General features: G+C 32.4%; 1 protein-coding gene across 1 annotated transcript; it reads left to right on the plus strand.

Moving 5' to 3' along the window:
- Positions 1–422: 422 nt before the first annotated feature.
- On the plus strand, positions 423–1664 carry LOC130939836 (NADPH-dependent codeinone reductase 1-4-like). The gene is made up of 4 exons (XM_057867902.1): positions 423–691; positions 832–902; positions 1261–1370; positions 1512–1664. The coding sequence occupies exons 1-4, from the start codon at positions 423–425 to the stop codon at positions 1662–1664; spliced, it is 603 nt and encodes a 200-aa protein (XP_057723885.1).
- The last annotated feature ends 17628 nt before the right edge of the window (positions 1665–19292 follow it).

Genomic DNA, 19292 nt, shown 5'->3' on the forward strand with positions numbered 1-19292 from the left:
TGTTAATTTTAGTAAATATAAAGCCCGTTGATAGAAAATTTTTGTTGAATTTAAGTTTTAAATATTTTTTAAATTGAATTTCAAATTTTTATGATTGCATATGCCCTCCCACCATCATTTTTCATGCTTCAAAGTTTAATGTGAGTCAATTCTTAAGCATTTATTTCTGATTTCTGATTGCAAGTCTTTTTAATTAGCTATTTGAAACTTTTTATTTGTTTAATTAAGCATGTAAAAAATAAGCATGCATTTCCTAATTCTAATTAATAAACTTGTCAAATGATGATACAAGCAGAGACATATATAGATCTTGCACCGTGTATATATATATATATATATAATTAATTCCGGTCTTCATATTCCAAATGTCTTCAACAACATAATTTGCGATCCCAAATGTTGTCCTGCAATCATCCTTCAGCATGCTGGTCATAGGCTTTGGAACTGCTGCCTTTGAAACTGATGAGAGTGACGTCCATAAATTGGAGGTGATGGAGGCCATCAAGCTCGGTTACAGGCACTTCGACACTACTTCTATATATGGCTCCGAACAGGCTCTGGGAGAAGCCATTGCTGAAGCCCTTAAACTTGGTCTCATAAGCTCCAGGGATGAACTTTTTATCACTTCCAAGTTATGGTTATCTGATAACCATCCCAATCTTGTACTTCCTGCTCTATGCAAATCACTTCAGTAAGACCTACTTAATTAGTTTAATTAAGTTCAATAATACGAATGAATAACTTATGGACTTGTGGTAATTCATATGCAAGAATCTTAGATTAGAATACTTAGATCTCTACTTGATTCTGCTTCCCCTCACTCCATTTTAGCAATTTTAGTCTCGTTCTTCTCTTGCTCGCCCTCACCGCGCGCTACCCGTCACTGGTTGTTGTCAATTCTGGTAAGATTTGTTCTGCTAGCTTTTTTATCTTGTGATTTTCTTAATTAATGATATTTGTGGTGTCTTGCTATTTGCTAAGAAGTGGTTGTTAAATACTTAAACTGTGTAATATCTTTAGTAAAATCTGCTCAAATCAGTATCTTTAGTAAACTGATAATAGAGAAACTGTCTTTCCAGCTCTGCTATCTATTTATGATGATTACTTTTTTCTTCCTGTGATTTATTTGCAGTGAGGAGAATATATATTTGCTTTGCAGGGTTGGGTTTGTTATTCTCTATATCTTAATAAGTGAATGCTTTTCTTGATTGTCTATATCTTAACAAGAACATTCATTAGAACTTTCATCTCTGCTGTTAGATCCTAGTGCTAAGACACCAGAGGAGGCATTGGTATACATATTTGGTGAAGCTAGAAGAACCACACCATCAATTCTCTATTTACCACAATTTGATGTTTGGTGGGAAACTGTAAGTTCATATTTTAGTTATTTGCATGTTAAATGAAAATGATCTCCCTGCCCAAAATTTATATTTTATACGCATGTGTTCACTTATGTTGTGGGGCTGCTTCAATGCTACCTGAGTTTGATTGGTTTTGTAAACCTACAGGCTCGTAAACAACTCAGAGCTGTTCTCCAGAATTTGCTAGACAAATTGCCATCTAACATGCCTATCTTTCTACTGGAAACATCCTCAGTTGTGCTAGCTGAAGTTGAAGATGTACCACATTCACTTTTCCTTCATTATTCAGTGTATCTTTGATCTAATTCACAATAAAACACTTATTTTTTATATGGAATGTTCATAGAGTTTAAGTGCTATAAGTATTATTTTTTTTCATTTTATTTGCATTACGAAGCAAACTTGTACAATGATTATTGATTAATGAAAGAGGTTATAAAAATTTTATTTCGTGAATTTGTGAATTTAATGAAATATTTCATGTTGTAGTAATTAATTTTAGTATATTTATATTATGTATAATATAAAATAAAAAATAGTATAATATAACTAAAAAAATGTTACTAAAGATCTTTTGTAACATTTTTTAAGTGTTACAAAAAATACTTATAGTAACATTTTTTTAAGTGTTACATAAAATATCTATTGTAACATTTTTTAAGTGTTATAAAAAGTTATCTATGGTAACATTTTTCTAAGTGTTACAAAATATATCTATTGTAACATTTCTTTAAGTGTTACCAAGGAACGTCTATTGTAACATTTCTTATAATATTACTATAGAAGATCTATCGTAACATTTTTACTAAATGTTATTAAATCTTTAGAAAAATATTAGTAAAACTCTTTAGTAACATAGGGTATATTTAACATTTGTTAAAATATTACTAATATATATAAGTAACATTTTAATATGATTTGGTAACATTTTTTAAATGTTAGTAAAAGTCAATTATGTAGTAGTGACTAGTGAGGTTTTGACCGAATAAAAAATGAAGTTAAATTCATCACTCCATAGAAAATATCAGGAGCTTAGCAACTAGCAAAAAAAACAATATAGTAATAGCTAGCATGTTCTCCATATTTCATAGGAGTATGATATCAGGTCAAAGAAAAACTTAACTTCGTAACTGAAAAATCAATTATAAAAATACTCCATAAACTAATATTGGACACTGGATATTATTAAACCTCAAACTACTTAGTAGACTTACTAATTTTCAGATTAACAATTGTACAAAATTTAGGCAAACCACTATATCAAAATATAGACAATAGATACTATATAACTACTCGATGACTGGATAAGTTTCAAATCTGAATCTAGCTTCGGAGTTGACCCAGCTTGAATTTTTGGTAACCAAACCAAATTAGAATGACATATTATAGGTTATAGCACTTCTAAAAAGAAAAGCAACAATAAAAATTACTGTTCCTGTAAAGCCTCTCTCAGATGAGATACAAGGCTAGCTCTAGATTCTATAGCTGTTAGTTGCTCAATGTAGTCCCTAAATATGGCATTATGTCCCTGGAGTTCATCCATTACTGTAGATCTACGAAATTGTCCTAGTCATTAAAGATTAAATAAGTAAGGAATATCCAAATAAGATGAAATCAACAAGACTCCGATTAAACACATTACCTAATAATCTACTTACATTACAACTAATACACAAGCTACTTGGATGAAAATGTAATATCAAATAAATGCAGGGAGTGTATTAAATAAATTAAATTAAAAAAAGATGAAAATAATAATAAAAAAATATTTTCTAGTTGTTCAGACTTCAGATCCCCTGTTTCTATCAGGCAGTCACTTGCACAAAACTCATTTGATCTCAAACGATTGTCTAAGTTTAGTTACGCACATGAATTGGAAAAATAATAATAAATCTTATGGTTTTATATATAGATTTAAACACTCAAACCAAGCTCGTAACCTAAAAACACACATCAAAGGCACATTAATCAGGTATCATCCAAATTGCATATTCCTTTATCATCTCACATCTTAAATTGAAAATAAAAATAAACCAAAGGACAGTTCAATTGATGACATATAGCTTCAATTGCACGAAAAAGAATTAGCATTAATAGCAGAAAACTAAATTCAAAGGTTAAGAACTGGAACCGCAAGATCTGAAACAGTGAAAACAATGAGTAACGCAAACGCGAATATCTAACTTGTAAGAGAATAAAATGAAGGATTTGTAAAAGAGAGCACAGTGAATCGAAGTTGTGAACGAGTCGACTCGGCAATACCTGAAGGAGCAGATCGAGCTTGATGAGCAGATAATTTATACGCTTTTTGGCATGGTTTTTAGGTAGTTTTTAGTAGGATCTAGCTACTTTTTAGTATATTTTTATTAGTTTTTAAGCAAAATTCACATTTCTGGAATTTACTATGAGTTTGTGTATTTTTCTGTGATTTCAGGTATTTTCTGGCAGAAATTGAGGGACCTGAGTGATGAGTGGATAATTTATACGCTTTTTGGCATTGTTTTTAGGTAGTTTTTAGTATGATCTAGTTACTTTTAGGGATGTTTTCATTAGTTTTTATGCTAAATTCACATTTCTAGACTTTACTATGAGTTTGTGTGTTTTTCTATGATTTCAGGTATTTTCTGGCTGAAATTGAGGGACCTGAGCAAAACTCTGAAAGAAGGCTGACAAAGGACTGCTCATGCTGTTGGAATCTGACCTCCCTGTACTCGAAATGGATTTTCTGGAGCTACAGAATTCCAAATGGTGCGCTCTCAACGTTGTTGGAAATTATACATCCAGAGCTTTCCAGCAATATATAATAGTCCATACTTTATTCGAGATTTAACGACGTAAACTGGCGCTCAACGCCAGCTCCATGCTGCATTCTAGAGTCAAACGCCAGAAACACGTCACGAACCAGAGTTAAACGCCCAAAACACGTTACAACTTGGCGTTCAACTCCAAGAGAAGCCTCACCTCGTGGATAGATCAAGCTCAGCCCAAACATACACCAAGTGGGGCCCGGAAGTGGATTTATGCATCAATTACTTACTCTTGTAAACCCTAGTAGCTAGTCTAGTATAAATAGGACTTTTTACTATCATATTAGACATCCTGGATCCTGGATTGTATTTTTGATCCTGTGATCACGTTTTGGAGGCTGGCCATTCGGCCATGCTTGAACCTTCATCACTTATGTATTTTCAACGGTGGAGTTTCTACACACCATAGATTAAAGGTGTGGAGCTCTGCTGTACCTCAAGTTTTAATGCAATTACTACTATTTTCTATCCAATTTGATTTATTCCTGTTCTAAGATATTCGTTGCACTTCAACTTGATGAATGTGATGATCCGTGACACTCATCATCATTCTCACCTATGAACGCGCGTGACTGACAACCACTTCCGTTCTACCTTAGACCGGGCGCATATCTCTTGGATTCCTTGATCAGAATCTTCGTGGTATAAGCTAGAATTGATGGCGGCATTCATGGGAATCCTGAAAGTCAAACCTTGTCTGTGGTATTCGGAGTAGGATTCCAGGATTGAATGACTGTGACGAGCTTCAAACTCCTGAAGGCTGGGCGTTAGTGACAGACGCAAAAGAATCACTGGATTCTATTCCAACCTGATTAAGAACCGACAGATGATTAGCCGTGCTATGACAGAGCATTTGGACCATTTTCACTGAGAGGATGGGATGTAGCCATTGACAACGGTGATGCCCTACATACAGCTTGCCATAGAAAGGAGTGATGAAAAACTAGAAGGAAGAAGTAGGAAAGCAGAGATTCAGAAGGAACACAGCACCTCCATACACCTATCTGAAATTCCCACCATTGAATTATATGAGTAACTTTATCTTTATTTTCTGTTTATTTTATTATCTTTAATTAAACCAATAATCTCTTAATCCAGTTAAATCCACCTGATTGGGATTTACAAGATGACCATAGCTTGCTTCATACCAACAATCTCTGTGGGATCGACCCTTACTCACGTAAGGTATTACTTGGACGACCCAGTACACTTACTGATTAGTTGTGCGGAGTTGTGATAAAGTGTGATTCACATTTGAGAGCACCAAGCCTTTGGAGCCATTATTGATGATCACAATTTCGTGCACCACTAAGCAAAAATCTGATTCAGAGGCTGAAAAAGGACTACAGTTGTTATTGGATTCTAACTTCCTTGCACTCGAAATGGATTTTTTAGAGCTATAAAAACCCAATTAGCGCGTTCTTAATTGCGTTGGGAAGTAGACATTCTGGGCTTTTCAGCAATATATAATAGTCCATACTTTCCCCGAGTTTTGATGACGCAAACGCCAACTTCCTGCCCTATTCTGGCGTTAAACGCCAGAAACAGGATAAAAGCTGGAGTTAAACGCCCAAACTGGTATAAAAGCTGGCGTTTAACTCCAAAAAAAAGTCTCTACACATGAAAGCTTCAATGCTCAGCCCAAGCACAGACCAAGTGGGCCCGGAAGTGGATTTCTACATCATTTACTTATTTTTGTAAACCCTAGTAACTAGTCTAGTATAAATAGGACCTTTTACTATTGGGGATCTTTGATCATCTGAGATCTTGGATCAGTTTGATGCTATCTTAGACTTTTAGGAGGCTGGCCATTCGGTCATGCCTAGACCTTGTTCTTATGTATTTTCAACGGTGGAGTTTCTACACACCATAGATTAAGGTGTGGAGCTCTGCTGTTCCTCGAGTATTAATGTAAAGTACTATTGTTCTTCTATTCAATTCAAACTTATTCTTATTCCAAGATATTCATTCGCACACAAGAACATGATGAATGTGATGATCAAGTGACACTCATCACCATTCTCACTTATGAACGCGTGCCTGACAAACACTTCCGTTCTACATGAAAACAAGCTTGAATGCATATCTCTTGGGACTCTAATCAACGATTTACATTGTTTCCCCTCTGACAATGGGGCATCTGAATCTAAGATTAGAACCTTCGTGGTATAGGCTAGAAACAACTGGCATCATTCCTGAGATCCGGAAAGTCTAAACCTTGTCTGTGGTATTCTGAGTAGGATCTGGGAAGGGATGACTGTGACGAGCTTTAAACTCGCGACTGTGGGACGCAGTGACAGTGCGCAAAAGGATCATTGGATCTTATTCCAACACGATCGAGAACCGATAGCTGATTAGCCATGCGGTAGCTGTGCCTGGTATTTTTCATCCGAGACGAGAAATCCGACAGTTGATTAGCCGTACAGAAACCGTAGAGGACCATTTTTACTGAGAGGACGGGAGGTAGCCATTGACAACGGTGATCCCCAACATACAGCTTGCCATGGAAAGGAGTATGAATGATTGAATGAAGACAGTAGGAAAGTAGAGATTCAGAAGGAATAACGCATCTCCATACGCTTATCTAAAATTCCCACCAATGAATTACATAAGTATCTCTATCTTTATTTTTTGTTTATTTATCTTTTAATTATCAAAGCTTCATAACCATTTGAATCCGCCTGACTGAGATTTACAAGATGACCATAGCTTGCTTCAAACCGACAATCTCCGTGGGATCGACCCTTACTTACGTAAGGTATTACTTGGACGACCCAGTACACTTGTTGGTCAGCTGCACGAAGTTGTGTATCACGATTTCGTGTACCAGAGCTGCAAGAAGGATCTGAGTCAAAGAGCGAGTTCGTGAGCCCTAAATAAAAAATGAGAGAGAAAGATAGAAAGCGATGGTTATGAGCCTTTCTCTTCTCTAAACAACATAGAAAACGATAGAAGGATCTGAGTCAAAGAGCACAGTTGCTTGATCTGAACTGTGGTGGCGAGGGCGGCAACGGCCGCTGCAGTGAGCTTCGGCGGTGAGGTTAGGCTCTCTCTTCTCTGAGACCTCTTTCTTTTGTTTATGTGATTCTTTTATTTCTTTAGTTTAGATACAAAATTATTTTAATAAAAATAATACTAGCCATAATTTTATGGTCACTAAAAATATTTTTTTAAAAAGGTAGTGATAATAATAATAATAATTGTCATTACAATATAATTTTAATAAGAATAATACTGACCATAATATTATAGCCACTAAAATTTTTTCATTAAAATATATTTGAATGATAATAATACTAGCCATAATTCTATGGCTACTAAAAATTTTTTATAAATATTTTTTTTTGTATTTATTAGTGGCAATAAAGACAATTATCATTATAAGATATAGTAATAATGACAAATATATAATTATTGCAAAAACATAACTTAAATTAAGAAATTAATGGCTAATTATGTTATTGCCACTAAAAATTTGTCGCTAAAACATTTTTTCGTAGTGTTAGTCAATGATACTATTTATATTTATGGACGTGTGATATTGATAATAAATGATTAACCAAAAATTGTTTATTGTGATTGTAAATGATATCCATCACATAATATTTTGTTGTGGTTGTATAGGATTAATCACTTATCTTAAATTCTTAATTGAAATTTATTGGTCAATTCGTCATATTAAATGTTCCCAATGCAAACAAATGTAATATACATTAGTTTTATTGCTATTTTTATTTTGGAGCTTTAATATATTAAGGGCTGCAGTTATATGGCTATTCCGATTCATTTAAATTTGATTTGTCTAAGTCTCTAAAAAATATATACTGGTCTGTTTATATTTTCTTTATTTACAGGATTTACTTTTTAGATATAAATTGTTTATGGCCAATCCGATAACTTATACAGGTTGGCCTATTTATTTTTTATTTTTTATTTTAAAAAATTAAATAAAAAATCAAATTTTAGGCTAAAAAACTATTTTTGGCAAAAATGTTTTTTTTTATTCCAAAAACTACTTCAAACAAACAAAATTTTATTTAGTGGTTGAATAAAATCTTTGAGTGGAATCAAGAGCAATATTTAAAAAAAGTGTTAATTTTTTAAAAATAAAAAATAAATGGACTATCAGTTTAATTCGAATTCTTTCTATGGTTAATGAAGCTAAGTTTGTTTAGTTTGAAGTTTAAACAAAATTGATTTTAGAAATAAATTTTTTTTCATTTAAATAGGTAAATAGAGTATAGACTTATCTGACCGATTTAATCCATTTTAACGTCTTAATATCTATCATACAATATTTTATTGTGGTTGTAAGGGATTAATCAATTATCTTAATTGAAGTTTATTGGTCACTTCAACAAATTAAATGCTGGTCCCAATTACATTAATTGTATTGCTACGTTTATATTGGACCATTTTTTTGGTGAAATTATTTTGATTTTTTTTATTTTATACGGTACGTTTTAGTCTGACAATAAAAGATTAATTTGTCGCAGTTTTAAATTCTATATAAAAGTTTATTATTGGTTAATAAGTTGTTACATACATAAAGTAAAATTTAAATTCCTCTCAATTTATTATATATTTTGGATAGTTTTTTTTATAGTATTTTCTAACTTAGTAAGTCAATAATTAATTCATCATAAATCAAAATTTTAATTAAAAGTTTATTGTTAATCAATTAGTTACTGTATGTATAAATTAAAATTTAAAATTTTAACATTTATTTAAGAGCACTAATAAATTAACTATTAAATCAATCCAAATATTATGTATTTTAGAGTTTTAATATAAGCCTTGCAGGGATGGTCCACACAAATCAGAATGGGCTTGTTAAAGCTACCCCACTAAGGAAAACCCAAACCAGGTTGATAAGGAAAGCCCAATCCCTTTCAAATTGAGTTGGATTTCGAGTGAAAAATCTTGTTGAGTGAGCGAATGGAGATTTAGGCTAGACTTAGTTTGGTAAAAATTTTGTTTTTTAAAAATAATTTATAAAAATTAATTTTTAAAAGATAATTTTTTAAAAATAATAGTATTTATGTATGGTAAATTAAATTAAAAATAATTTTTAATAAATAAAAATAATAATAATTATATTTGATAAAATAATTTTTAAAATTTAAAAATATTATAATAGACAATAAATGCAAGTATTAAATTTAAAAATTAGATAACATATGTGGTAATATTAGATTTTTAAATTTTGAAAAGTACAAATCAACTTTAAAAAGCTTTATTTTAGGTACTTTTAAAAGTACTCAAATCTTTTAAAAACTGCAAGTACAAGTACATAATCTTTTTTATTTACTAAACACAAAATGAGGAGTTTAAGTTTTTAAAAAATACAAGCAACTCTTCTAAAACTTTACTAAACCAAGTCTTAGTTTGGTAAAGCTTTTACTTTTCAAAAGTAACTTATCAAAGTTTAGAAAAACTTATAAAGGCTTATAAAGGCACGCAGGGGCTAAACGATACCGCAATTTTTTGTGTCACTATTAGAGTCCGTTTGGTTGATATATAGGATGAGAATATGAGATATAGATACAAAAAACACAAATATTAAAAACATAAAATATTTGTGTATATGTATTGTGTTTGGTAAAAATAATAAACAAGACACAAATATTTAAAAAAGACTAAATTATCTTTCATTCAAAAAAAGTTTGGAGAGATAAAAAGACAAATTTTAAAAATTTAAAATTGAATAAAAGTGAAAGAATAAAAAATTAGTATCTCATAACTTCTGGTTTAGCGTCTTACTAAATTAGAGACACACAAATTTAGTGTCTTCATGTCCATCAGTATTCTCCCGTATTCTTTAAAAATTTGTGTCTTACCAAATTAAACAACAAATATGTATCACTATATTCATATCTCATTGAAATATAGATATCAACCAAACACTATCTTAAAAAACAAAACACAAATATTATACACTTGTAAATCAAGGGTGCTCTAATAAGTAGGTGCACCACACTTTCATTTTAAAATTAGCATGCTTCACTGGGGATATTCAGTAGTAAAGTATTTTTTCTCAATTTTTTTAAAACTTCACTAAAAAGTAGAACTTACACATTTATGTTAAGGCGACTATTTTATTCATGACTATTAATATTGCAAAAATTATTTTTAATATAAAAAATATTTAAGTATTATATATCTATATTCCTTATGTTATGTAGGAATAGCGATGAGCACAGGTAACGGGTATTCGATTATTACTCGTTTGAATTCGAATCGAATAAATTAAATTGGTTCTAGAATTAACAGATAATCGAGTCCGATGCGAAATAAACCAATAGCTCTCACTAGTAATTGGTTCGGATAATGGGTCTGTAGGTGCGGAACCCGAATCAACCTGTGGATCCGACCATGTATTAATTAAATAAAAAAATTTATATATATACCTTTTAATGTGTTTGGATTTTAATGTGTTTAGTTTTTAATGTATTTGGTATTCGACATGTTTGGATTATTTCTATTGATTTTACACATGTATTGTACTTACAGAATTTTTGAGATAAAAATTTTATTTTTTTTATGAATTTCTGTTTTATCGAGTACCCAATTACTCGAATCGAACCAATCTGTTTTTAATCGGTTTGGTTTGGTTCGGATACATACACAAAAAACGTAAATTCAAACCAAACCAAACTAATTATAATTCAATTGGTTCGGTTCTAATTTCACCCTAAACCCGAATCATCCCGATTCATGCTCACCCCTATGTAGGAATGTAGACCTATAACATTTATGAACCAACACACTACCTGAGTGTTACTTTTGGTGGAACTAGCTTTTGTAGAGATGGAAGACGCATGGCAAGCCCACATCAACATTCGACCAACATGTTTTAAACTGTGGAGCCAACTTTTGCAGGGAATGAGGACGCATGGTGAGCCCCATCAACACGCACCCTGCATGTTTCAAGCGATGGAACCAACTTTTGCAGGAAGATGGATACGGGCAAGCTTTGGCCAACACGGAGCCTGCGTGTTGCTGCCTTTGGCATAGAGATTCTCTTCACTTTTTCAGAAAATTTCGGAGCTTTCTAGAGATTCTATTCACTTTTCAAAAATTTCTTGCACCACGTAGCATGCGTGTTGACTGTCTGTCTGCACGCAAGAGGCATACCTACTGTGGAAATATACGACATAGCAGATTGAAGGTTTTAAAAGTTTTTTCCAGTCGAGTTCCCCTTCCTTCAAACGAGTTGGTAGTGAAGAGAAGATATACAAAGAGATGTTTTTGAGTTTAGAGAATGAAGAGAAATTAAACAAGAGATTTTTCAGTGTATTTAGAGAGAGTATTTAGTGTATCGTGTGTGAGATTAATACATAAAAAATTATAAACACGTGTTTAGTAAAAATGATATGTGATTATATATCAACAGCAAAATATTGTCAATTATTTAGGACAGCATAATTATATAAGTTTATTATTTTTACTAATATAGAGCTTATTTAGTTAATATCTTGAGTGCAATTATTTTGGTTAGCATTATTGTTAGTAATATTAGTATAGTTAATCATTTGATTCATTTTTTTGGATTTTTTGTGATCATAATAATATTGTTACTATGTTTTTAATTTTCTGTTATTATTTTTTTAGTTACTAATAAAAATATTTTTCAAATATTCTATAATTATTTTTTATTTTCTATTATAACATTATTATCTTATATTTTTGTATTATTAAGATTAATAAATAATATAAATATAATAAAACAAATTTTTCAAATATTTATAATTCTTTTTTATTTTTGTTATAATATTATTATTTTATATTAATTTGTAATTATTAAAATTAATAAATGATATAAATCTTAATAAAAATTCAAATTTTCGTTAATTATTTTTTTATTTTATTTTTTGTTACAATACTGTTATTTTATTTTGATTAGTATTTATTAAAATTAATAAATAAAATAAATACAATAACATAATTTTTCAAATTTTGCATAATTATTTTTTATTTTTTGTTTTAACATTATTAATTTATTTTATTTTGTAATTATTAAAATTAATAAATAGTATAAAAATTGATAAATAATATAAATTATTTTGGTTGTACCAGGCTAACAGAACTTCGTGTCCCGTCAACTTGATCTACTGGAGATGTGACATCCAGTGGTTGATCAGGCCTTACGAATAATAAGATTCTATCATATCTCAAGAATTGGGAAGATCAAAAGGCATTCCGTATTGCTAGTTGCTCTTATGGAAAGGTGGAGGGTAGGGACTCATACTTTTGTATTGCCGGTCGATGAGGTTATGGTAACACTCAAAGACGTGGCACATATATATGGTCTACCGATTGATGGAGATCTTGTTACCGGATGGACGAATAGTAGTCATGACTTCTTGGTCAACCATAACTTGGCAATTTTCGAACAGCAAACTCACTGTGAGTAGTTCCTCCAAAAATTACATAAAGTTGTCCTGGATTCGCCATATCAGAGACAGACAACTTTTAGACACTTGAGAGTATTTTTAGCGATACGTTAGGTGTCACATCTTTGGTCAGTTGGGTACCACCCTTTTCACGGATAAGTTGATGGTAGATTCACAATTACAATTAGGGGCAACAACTCTCTCGCATCTTTATAGGTCATTGTGCTCTGCATCATGGTACGATTTCAAAGAGATGGATAACTCGCTTAATCTGTTGTTTGTATGCGCGTAGCTTGCACCCATTCCAAGACATCAGCTTGCACCAGCTAAAATACCAGTTGCACAAAGATAACATTATATAATTTAATCAAATTTGACTCATATGTTATTTATAATTTATTAAAAATACATAATATAAATTGTGTTTTAATGTTATGTGTTGCAAATGGAGTCATCTTCCACGAAACAGAGCATGGATGTCAAGGAGCACAGCGTCTTTTAGGCAAGAAATATACTACATGAATGAGGTTAGTAGGGTATTAATCTACGAGATTAATAATCGAATTTTCTAATAATATGTTGCAGTTTGTCTGCGGCCGTACAAAGGGCTCATTATACCTACTGACCCACTTGAACACCTCAAGGCGTATGACACAGTGGACTCGTTGTTGTCATTCGATATGTCGAATGGCACTCTACGGACCAAGTCATGTACCAGTACGAATATGCATAATCCCCCTTGAGCCTTCAAAAGTCATCCTAGTGGGTCAACATTGTATCACTCTTCGCAGAGTACAGGGCCATAATTGGAGTGGGATATATGCCGGATGGATACAGGAATGAACGAACCGTTGCGATAGTTGATTGTTGTTGGTACTTGGCTTTATTCAGGATGTGGCTGAGGTTGTTGGATGTCTTACCTCAGCAACCACCATAGCAACCACCTCATCAATCACCATAACAACTACCACAACAACCACGACAGCCACGATAACATTATGCAATGTTTTAGCCATCCTCGTCCTCATCATCGGTTTCGTAGGTAGGTTTGAAGTCCTGTTCGCTATCATTGTTCATTCCTTTGTATACTTTAGCTCTGTCGTCTTGCACGTTTGGGTCATGCTGAATCTCATCTGCAGTAATATGTTCAAACTTAACATAAAACTCAATATTTTGGTGTTGCACCTGCGTTTGCTTGTGAATTTGAAACATATGCTGAATACTTGCTTCTTCAATGATTGGCATAATCTCAAATTGTATTAGACTGCCAAATACGATAACCATTACTATAGTTTCACGAATGTCATAGTGTATAGAACCACAAATAAAAATAGATTCTCACCGTTGTGGTAAGCAACTATATTTGCAGTGCCTTCTATCACACTAACAATGCACAAAAATACCTCTCTCGTAATGATATAAAATGGTAATGAGTTTTGATTTTTATAGGCAGAGGACCCATGTTGGAATTGCATCAAATCAGCAGCTGACACGTGTCCAACACATAGGGTGTGTCTTGTCCCTGATTTTGACACGCTTCCTGCGTGCTAACTCAGTATGTGCCCTGCATGTTGGGCCTACCCTACCTGCAATGCTCACCCACTTGTATATACACACACAAAAAATTCGTTTCCAAAAAAACACAAAAATATTTTTCATATAAAAATAAATGAGCCTTAATATTGAATGACCATTTTATTCCTCCTACTTTTGTTGTATCTAAAATTCTGAATTATCTATTTAACCCTAGATTACAATTGTTCATTAACCAATTAACCCTTTTGAATATTCCTTTTGTAATATGTGTATTTAATTTAATCTATCAGTTTGCCTTCGAAAGCACCTTGAAAGAATTATTCTTTTGTTTGAGATTATTGGGTTAGTTTATATATATATATAATGTTAATTTTTTAAATTGAATATATAAACATGATTAACCATACGAATATAATAATACAAGTATGTTTATTTGTATTAGATTAAATTAAGTCCTTAATTTAGAAACCAAAAAAATTAAGTCGTTAATTTTAATCATATCTATTTAACTTTTAAATTATTTGAATAATATTAGATGAAATAAAAAAAATAAAATCAAATTAAATTGTAGTATATCTCGAATACATTGGGTTGAATTTCTTTGTCTTATATCTATATCTACAGATGTAATATATTCCAAGTGTATCCTGAATAATTGTTTTAAGGTGTTACTTATCTTTGATGCGCAATACCCAATCTCTGTGTTTATTTATCTTCTATCCTCTGCACTCGAGATGTATAATAACAGTATAAAAATATAAATATTTTATATGTTGTAAATTTTAATAAATAAAGCATTTAAATAATTTAAATAAAAAATCTAAATTTCATACCATAATTACCTTCTATACTTCTTATGGCATCACATGAGGTAAGAGCTACGCAGAATTTAAATTTACTTGGTGTAGAAGAGAGGAAGATTGTAGCCTTAGAGGTGGAGGATGTAAAGGAAGGAGTCGAAATGTGCTCTAAAAGCTTAATAGGGAGGCTAATGACGAATAGAGGATTTAGCAAAAGGACAATGGAAGGAGGCTTAGGAGCGATCTGAAATCAACCTAATGAATTTAGAAGTCAAAGTGTACGGAGAAAATATATTTCATCTCAGAAGTTGGTAGACAAATATGAAAATCGAATAGCAGGACTTTACTCGAATCCTAGTGTGGATCCAAATATGGGAAATGCTAAATTTTTGAAAAACAAAAATGGCGATTCGAGGGATAGGCAAAAAAATAGGGAGGCGGTGGAGGTTGACACACTTTCCATGAGAGGTAAAGAGGACCAGATTATGAAAATAAGGATTAATATGGATGTGACCAAGACAATACGTCAATCAATAAAAGTAGTTAGTCTGGATAATACAATCATTGAAATTATGCTGAACTATGAAAAATTGAGATCTATTGTGGTTTTTTGTGGCTATATTGGTCACAAAACAAGAAACTGTGGAGAGTACCTGAAATGATTTGTCAATTAGCAAGAGATTAAAGATAGATGTATTACAAAGTTAAAAGCAGACCAAATCAGGTAGAGAGTGAAAAAGCAAAAGAAAAAAATGAAAAATTGTTATTTCTTTAGTTTTAACTTTTAAGCTCATTACAATTTTGTGATATCCTAAGGTTAAGGATTGGCCATTAGCAAGTTAGTAGTTGGTAGGACTGATTTTATTTATTTATTATTTACTCTACATTATTAATTATATAAAAAATATTTAAGGAATAATAAAAATTAATCTAAAATAGTCTACAATTCTTTTGTTTTGTACTTAATTATCAATAGAATAAATAAATAATTTTATATGTAAATATAAAATTATAGATGTTATGCATATTAAATTAAATTATTTTGTACTTCTTAGTTTATCTTTTTAGCATTACTCTAATTATATATTCCTCAAATTTTTCTCCATATTTATTTCTAACTTGTTTCCATTTTTCTTTTCCTTCTTATCTTTCTGTTTTTTATTTGGTGTCCAATTCCAAAAGTAGGTAGCAAAATTATAGAGCATGTATGTTGTATAATTTTTTAAGCACTAGAGCACTAAACGTAACAAGTAGCATACACACTCTTGAACTAAAAAAATCTTTTCATTTTATTATAAATAAAATATTCCATTTCTTGTCATATGCATCCATGTTTCAAATCTTAGTTTCTCTCCAATATACTTAGTTTGGTTGGCCCTATTAAACTTTGAGAATTTTGAGGAGAATGTATGGTTTCTCTGGTCTCTCGAACAGGTGAGTTGAGGGTTTGTGAAATTGAAAAGTTGATAATAAGATTGGCATTACTAGGAGAGGAATGAGTAGAATTATTCATAGTCTCAGGAGAAGGGAATTTTCTTGGCTCAGACCCACCAGGTTTTGTTTCTCGACGATCAACGGGTGAATAATCTAGATGGGATTGGCCATGACTATCATTGCTTGAACAGAGGAGTGAGGTTCCTGAGATCCCAATCTGTGTTGGTTTTCTTGCTGTTCTGGATCGATTTGTGCAATTAGTGAGGAAGGAATGAATTGAGCAGCCTTCACAGCCTATGTCATGATAGGAGTGTTTGTAAGTAAAAGAACTCGAAATCAATTAGAACAAGTTTAAATTGGTGAATAGCTTTACTTGGGAAGATTTCCTAGGTCGGAGATGTGGGAATGAAGAAGTCTCTGAGGAGTCTTTTGAATCAGAACCATCGGAGGATTAGGAAAAAATGTTTGATTGGAATGGTTGTTGACTTTCATCGGAAGTGCTTTCACTTGATGATTGCTTTTGAATTGAAGATCGAACAATTTAGTGCAAGGTTTGTTAAGACATATTTGATGATAAAAGTTCGATAGAAAAAGTCAACCAAGTACTTACCCTTGCAGGTTTCGAGGTTTTGGTCGAAATTTTTTGAACCTTTTGTCTTGGATGTTTGGATTTTTCAGGAGCTTCGATTTTTCTTTTTTGCATTTTTCTGGGTGAGTCCTCGCAACTTGGAAAATTTTAATCAAAGACTCTTTAATTTTGTCCAAGGTACGATTGTATCGAGAATAATAATTGTTATACCACTTGATGAAATATTTAGTGACGAATGCACTACAAACATAAGGCAAATGAGAGTAATTGCCCCGATGGGTATTGTTGATATTGAAAAATTTTTGGATATTTTTCTTCGATTTGAACTCGATGTGACAAAGGGCATTGTCTTTTTGAGGAACAGGCACTGGAAGAACTTGGAAGAAGCCTATTTGTCTTACGATGTAGTGAGAGCGTGGTGAGTCACCTTAAATTGCTCTTTCTTGTATTGAGGTATCCCTATTGAAAATACCTGAACAGCAAGGAAGGTGGCCCAAGTTGTGTTAGCCCAGTCATTGTCTTCATCATCAATGAAAAAAAAGAGGCGTTCTAACCAAGTCAGTCCACAATTTTGACGCAAAAAAGGAGTAAACATCAATTCTTCATTTTGAAAGCTTTTGCATGAATGGAGTATTGAGAACACATCCCAGAAAAGGTCTTCAGTCGAAATGGCATCCTTGAAGTTTAGTTGGAAGGGGACTAATCAAAAACATTCGATGTGCTGTTTTTTCGAAGTGTTGCCCCCATCTTGTTTCATAATTTTTTCAAAAACAGTATTTAACCAGATTTGTAAAAGCCAGAGGGGACTACCCACACTGATCAAAGATTTATTTCGAAGACAGTCAACCAAGTGCCACAATTCATCATATAAAATTTTCAAGATTAACTTGGCCAAGTTAAATTTGTGACCTTCATGGAGTAAGGCGGCCAATGGGAGAAATAATTTTTGCATTTGGATGCTCCTTGAGCAAAAAATAATAGTATTCAGCCAATAGTATAAGAAAGTCATACTTTCCTCATTAGTCACAAGATCATTTCCATGACCCATGTGGTAATTAATGAAATCACTGTAAGAGTTCTTTTGAAATATCTTATAAGATTTAGTTGGCTTTGTATCGAATGTTCTCTCGGAATAGTTTGTCGAGAGTCCAGTAATAGCGGCAACATCAAACAGTGTGGGCCCCACCATTTTGCAAGGGAGGTGAAAATTATTGGTGGTCTTATTCCAAAAACACAGTGCAGTCCCAATCTTCCAATGATGAGTGGTGGGTGTGAAGTAAGAGAGATTAAGAAGGTCACGGATGCCCTGTGCTCTCCAAATGTTACCTTTTGTTGGTTCGAGGCGTTGATACCAAGCAAGAAAATCAGCGTTTCGGGAGGTAATTTTAGGGTTGTTTTTACAAGGTTTTTTGTGATCGATGAAGGGAGCAACGAAGAGGTCCTACTTGATAAGCAAATTCTCTCCTTCGCCACTTGGAAAGAAATGGGCATTCTTTTTGGTGTGCTCCAGAGTGTGTAAGGGACCAATGAAATAGCAAGTCTCATGTTCGGCAGTGAAAGGGATGAGAATCCTTTTGTCAGTAGGCAAATTCTGGGATCTTCAATGATAATATAATTAAATTGATTTAATATCTTCAAATCAGACTGCACAAAGGTTTCGTTTGCGATGTGTTTACCTATGTCTTAGGCAGATAGAGTTTTTGGAATAGAAGAAGAGGCCATTGATAGGAATGCAAAAAAATTCCTAATGATCGATTTGGTTATGGAAGGGAGAATTTGCACAAGAGAATTCAAAAAGGGTGGTAAAAAATTTTTGAAAAGAAAAGTGAAAGTTAAGGAGATGGAAGGTTGACGTTGAGTAACAGTGAAAATTTTATTAGGTGAGAATAAAAGGAGGTGCTCTGCCATTTCATATTTCATTTTTCAAAATTTGAAATTAGAAACTTTCTTGAGAAGGCGAAGTGGAAGAGAGAGAAACGATTTGTAATGGGAAACGCGCCATAGTGGGTACAAATAAATAAAAATTAGTAGGTTTCATTTAAAACAAATTTATTAGTTATAGTGGGAAGTTAAATGAGATAGGATTAAGTGTTTCATTCTTTAAAAAGATTGAAAAACATGTTAATCCTAAGGGGGCAATTTGTTGATAAAAAATATTTGGTTTCGAGAAATACCATACTCGAAATAATGGATTTTTATTTCAAGGATTAGAGGTTGTATCGAGAAAGGTTTGTCGAGGAATGAGAAGCATGAGCCAATCAATGTACTCAAACGAGGAGCCAGTCGATGTGCTCAGTCGAGGAATTAGAGTCATTTGAAGTTGATTTTTGAGAAAATGACAAATAAGTCCTTGACCTTTTTTTTCG

The sequence above is a fragment of the Arachis stenosperma genome, chromosome 7 (assembly GCF_014773155.1).
Source record: "Arachis stenosperma cultivar V10309 chromosome 7, arast.V10309.gnm1.PFL2, whole genome shotgun sequence".
NCBI classification, from domain to species: Eukaryota; Viridiplantae; Streptophyta; class Magnoliopsida; order Fabales; family Fabaceae; genus Arachis; species Arachis stenosperma.

Bases quoted from the DNA above. Each gene is read 5' to 3' on its own strand.
- LOC130939836 (XM_057867902.1), top strand. From the start codon at position 423: ATGCTGGTCATAGGCTTTGGAACTGCTGCCTTTGAAACTGATGAGAGT. The intron at 692-831 runs GTAAGACCTACT...ACTCCATTTTAG, and splicing joins GCTCTATGCAAATCACTTCA to CAATTTTAGTCTCGTTCTTC. The intron at 903-1,260 runs GTAAGATTTGTT...CTCTGCTGTTAG, and splicing joins ACTGGTTGTTGTCAATTCTG to ATCCTAGTGCTAAGACACCA.